The sequence below is a fragment of the Octopus bimaculoides genome, chromosome 2 (genome assembly GCF_001194135.2).
Source record: "Octopus bimaculoides isolate UCB-OBI-ISO-001 chromosome 2, ASM119413v2, whole genome shotgun sequence".
In the NCBI taxonomy this organism is placed as follows: Eukaryota; Metazoa; Mollusca; class Cephalopoda; order Octopoda; family Octopodidae; genus Octopus; species Octopus bimaculoides.
The window spans coordinates 34,918,427-34,923,916 of record NC_068982.1 but is presented as its reverse complement, the minus strand read 5'-3'; the positions used below and the strand labels follow the sequence as shown (position 1 = coordinate 34,923,916).

General features: G+C 36.8%; 1 protein-coding gene across 1 annotated transcript in view; it reads right to left on the bottom strand.

The window, feature by feature from the left end:
• LOC106879525 (uncharacterized) overlaps positions 1–5,490 on the bottom strand; it is a 9,998-nt gene that overhangs the window by 874 nt on the left and 3,634 nt on the right. Inside the window, exon 2 of the mRNA XM_014929149.1 lies at positions 134–807. Coding sequence (XP_014784635.1) covers positions 134–807 — 674 coding nt within the window. The remainder of the gene's footprint in view (positions 1–133; positions 808–5,490) is intronic.

Below are 5,490 nucleotides of genomic sequence, written 5' to 3'. Positions count from 1 at the left end.
AACATGATTCCAAAAAATTGCTAAAGTTGGATTTGCAGAAATCTTTCATTTTTGTAGCTGTGTGGGCTGGAGCACCATCCTGTGTCCATACATAATTACCACCTGAGTAGTTTGCTTTAAGCCATGGCAATACCTGGTATCTCAGAGTCTTGTAGTAAGTGTTAACATTGATCTTTTCATCAGCTTTGTAAAATTTTATAGGCATTTTCTTTCCACCGGAAGCCACAACACCAAAAGCCATAACTTGAGCAGGATGTTTTGTTTTGAATGTCCCCCTAACCTCAGCTGTCGATTTTGCGATAAATCTGTCATTTCTGCGGTTCAGAACAGCATCGACAGTGAAGATCTTTTCATCTGAAAAGAGCGTTACAATAGAGGACTTTTTCTTGAACCATGTACTAATTTTTTTGCACCTTTCCAATCTCTTTTCCTTCATAGTTGTTGTCAACAAGTGTTTTCGTGTTCTTGTGTTAGATTTTAACCTCAAATCATATTTTACTGCATTTCTAATAGTCTTGTTGTCTACCTCAAGTTCAATTGCCATTTTTCTCATGGATTTGGCTGGATCCTTTAGGATTTTGGATTTGAGAGCTTTAATAAAAGCTTTGGTACGTTTTTTGTTGATTCCTCCACTTCCAGACTTCCTCGTAATAGTTTTGCTCATAGCCATTCTATTCTTTACATTATAAACAGTCTTTATGGACATTCCAACTATTCTTGAAATCTCCTTTGGTGTGACGAGTCCATTCAGCAAATCACACACTCTTTGACATTTACTCTCCTGATTACCCACATGAGCAAAAGTTTCTGAAAAGGTAAGGATAATAGTGTCAGGTATGATTCTGACATCAATATATGCTTGTTTCAAAACAATTGACTTAGTGCCTGCTGAGAAAAAACAACTTAACGTTCATTGTAAATTTTGCTTCCCCAGATAGAGAGAGAGAGAGAGAGAGAGAGAGAGAGAGAGAGAGAAATATACAGGGTGTCCATAAAGTCTCTTTACAACTTCAAGAATTTTTTACAGAGGCAATTGATGAGATATGTTTATCAGATTTGTTCTATGTACTTAGTAATTTTCACAGATCTATATTTTTATTTGCTTTTGTAATAAATTTTTAAAATTGTAAATAGACTTAATGGACACCCTATACAAACACACACACACACACACACACACACACATATATATATATATATATATATATATATATGTATGTATGTATGTATGTATGTATGTATGTATGTATGTATATACTAAGTAACTGAATAAGCAAATATTCACACAGCGGAGAGAAATGTGAGTTAAAAAAAAATCACGAAAACATAACAAAAGACAAAACAGATTTCATTCAAAGCCTTGTGAAGGAGACCGAGAAATAACATAAAAACCAAGGCAAGACAAAAGGTTAATTGTCTTCAAATCTTCTATTAGACGTCTAAGTTTCAGCAAAGAAATACCTCGCTGTTGTTAGATACTTCACTTAAATGATACGGTTACACTATCTTTTGTTCTGTAGAAGCCAAAATGACTACATGTATAGTATGAGTGTGAGATTGAAGATTTGATGCAGACAAAGATTACTTCTACATTTATTGGTATATAAATGGGTCGAATGAGTTATCTGAGGGTGTATAGGAACGTCGGTGACTCTAATGGGTTCATGGGTACAGTCATCTGTACGAAGGTGCATGGGTCCGAGTTTATGCATGTTTCTGAATTTTTAATGTGAATTAATAGACACACAACACAAACAAGCACATTTATCTATTTATATGCATCAGTATGGTATTATATGTGTGTGTGCGTATGTGTGTGCGTATGTGTGTGCACGCGTTTGCTTGCGTGCGTTCGAATGTGCGTGCATGTGTGTGTGTGTATGTGTGTGCGTGTGTATGTGTGCGTGCGTGTGTGTGTGCGTGCGCGCGCATTTATGTGATTGTTTGTTGCGTGTGTAAGGGTAACTGTCTGCTGGCGCATAGCGTGATGTTCAGGCTTGAGCTTCGACCAGTTGACAGTAAAGTAAAGTTGAAAGTTCTAGATCGTTGGGTTTCACGTTTCTGACAACCTATCAGCTGAAAATGAGAGGAGAAACATGATAAGGAATGATACAAATACAAGATATGTCACACACACACAGAGTACATTTATGCTTAAATATATAGATATGTATTCATACTTACCTACATACACACATAAATATATACATACATAGTAAGAAAAATTTACGTCAGACATACCTTTTTTTGCTGATGTTCATCTAATACTGATTTCAAATTTTAGCACAAGGCGAAGAATTTTTGGAAAGTGGGTAAGTCGATTACATTCGCGCCAGTATTCAGCTGGTACTTATTTTATCGATCCCGAAATTATGAAAAGCAAGGTCGACCTCGGTGGAATTTGAACTCAGAACGTAAAACGAACGAAATGCCGCTAAGCATTTCGCCCGGCGTAATAACGATTCTGACAGCTCGCTGCCTTGATACTCAAGTAATATTAAGTAATATTACTCAAGTAATATTAAGTAATATTACTCAAGTAATATTCAAGGCACCTAGAGCACAACATTTTCGCGAGATGTAGGAAATGAGTTTGGTCAAGATAAGTGTCCATATGCAGTAGTCAAAGGAGGAAAGATCATTGACCAGGCAAGAAATAAGGATGACAATGCTCTGTCTATGCTCCCTATCGCTAGTGAAGAATGTTAGAAATATGTTGGTGCTGTGAATATAACGAGTTGACAAATGAATACGTCAACAGCGTTCGGAAAGTTAGATTTGTCTGCATTCTAAGTCCAGCAATGCTTCCGTAGGTTCGGTGTAAGTATCGGTATTTGATATATTAGGCAAGTCACCGGAAGAAATCTACAACTTAGACTCAAAGATTAGAAAGAGGCTAACTGAGACTCTAAAAGTATCTTATGTTAAGCGAAGCGATGGAAGTAGCAACATACGATCAGTCCAGACAGTTTTTGAGTGCTGTATCGTGCCACTTATACCCTCACCTCCTGAACAGTAGAGGCAAAAGTGAGTACATAATGTATACACAACAGAAAACATTAGGCGAAGCACTCATGAATAAGTACTCTGAGTTTACAGATGTTCCATGTGAATTAAGGATGGTTGGACTGACCTACTTAAACAGAATTGAACGAGAAATACGCATCAAATAAGCAGAATGTTATACATGGGTAAAATAATCCTTTCTAATATAGGCACAAGGCCTGAAATTTGAGGGAGTGAGATAATCGATTACATCGACCCCCAGTGTTTTACTGGTACTTAGTTTATCGACCCCGAAAGGATGAAAGGCAAAGTCGACTTCGGCGGAATTTGAATTCACAACGCTGCGACAGGCGAAGTACCGCTAAGCATTTCGTTCGGCGTGCTAACGATTCTGCCAGTTCGTCGCCTTAACATGAATATAATAATAACAACGAAGAACTGATTTGCATTCTCCAGTTACAGTGCATTAGAGGTAAAGTGAAACATTCCACATTTTGTTAAACATTTCAGTGCCTTTCCATACGAAGTTCATGAGCAAGCACACAGTTACGTATACACATGAAATACACACGCGTGCGCGCACGCACACAGATACAGACACACGCACTCAATACGCTCTTGTGTACTAGCGTGGACACACGTTCACTACACGTGTGAAAGTTTAACCACACAAACACACACACATACGCACACACCAACCAATACAAATAATACAAATCTGAAATGATATATTCTAGTCGTTTAGTGACACAAACTAGCAGCCTTTATTGAGCAGAATTATGATCAAATGTATTCCAGCCATGACTGCTACGGCTTTTTCTCTAGACATACAGTACCCTATTATATAAACTGTGATTTTGAGTGAGAAGTGACCGCTGTTCCCAACAGGACGAGCAATTACCTAGAAGCTCTTTCTTTCGTTCATATGACTACTTGTTGCTGCTTGTGCTTTCAATTTTTAGTGTTGTTGCTCCTACTTAAATTGTACTTGCTGTTATTGTTGATGTTATTCTTGTTGTAAACGCAACTCTCACTATCAGTAAAATTTGTATTTGTGTTGAAGTTGACGTGAATTGTTATTCTCAATATAATACCGTCGCTGCTGTTGTTGTTGTTATTTTTACCCTTAATGTTATTGGAAACGATATTTTGTCGTTGCTATTCTGCAAGAAGCGAACGTTGATAACATTAGTATAGTATTTGTTGTTATTTGTTGTTATTGTTGTGGTTTCTGTTGTTGCTTATATTTGTTTTTGTTTTTTTTGTTATTTTGTTGTCACAGATTTTCCTGTGTGTTTCCATTTGTTTTAAATCATTGTTTTCCCCTATAAACTTGCTGCATCATATAAACAGGAAACACGCTTTGAACTTGCCCCTCTTCACTACTCTGCTTGGCAGAATGCAATGTAAGTTAATAAACAAGAATGTGAAGACGGGAAACAGACTCAGATAAGCGGAACAGAAGCAGAGACATTAAAATTTTACATTGCCCTCAACTTCAACGAACCTTATATGAAAGTGGGGGTGGATGGATCTGACTTCAGAGAAACGTTATTAATTTTAGTTCGCAAACAAATACCATATATGGAGTCGACCAAAGAGCAGAACAAATGACATATATGATAGATAGTTTCTGTGGCTTTGGATTTTCTTTCTCCCTTCTCTGTTGTATTCGTAAAATTTCTTGAAGAAACTTATTATTTCAGAAAGGAAGAACAAAAGAATAAATTCTTATTGTTTATAGGACATCCAAAGAAGTTTTAGATGTAATTAGAAAATCAGGGTTCAGATGAAATTCTTCCCAACATTTTGAATCTTCTAGATGAGAAACGGAAATATATGTCCATAAAAGTTGAGAGTTTATAACTCTAAATTCTTTCGATGTTAATTTCTTTTCCTTTCTTTTTCCAAATCACCATAGTTGACAAGGACATTGCTTACCTCTTATTTTTGGAAGCATTAAGCTGATTAGTGAGACATTCGCCCATGGATGGGATGTCAGTGTCGCAGACCTAACTTACCCTCGTAAAAAAATTAGCTACATCGGATTACGAGGCAATGAATCACTCCTCAGTTTTACAAATAACAACCATTTACAATGTCTCTCTCGTTTTTTGACACAGTATATTACTAACTTATCACCAATATAGCTATTATGCTTGCCATGTCTTTCCGGCCTTTTGGCACAATTTTTGACGAAATCATTACTAACATAGTAACCAGGTTTAGTATGGCTGTCTTGTTTGTTGACGCTTTGTAGTAGAGCCAGCCATGACTCGCGAGCGTGTATGGATTGGATAATATATACGAGCGTGTCTTATTGAATATATGAAATATTGAGTATTCAACATAGAGAATTAAATATATAGAGGCTAATACGTATTTTCATGCCTAGTGGCATTCATCAAGGCCTTCATCTGACAGACTGTAACAGACTGTAGCAGACAAAAAACCAGCCAGTCTGTTACAGTCTGTCAGACGAAG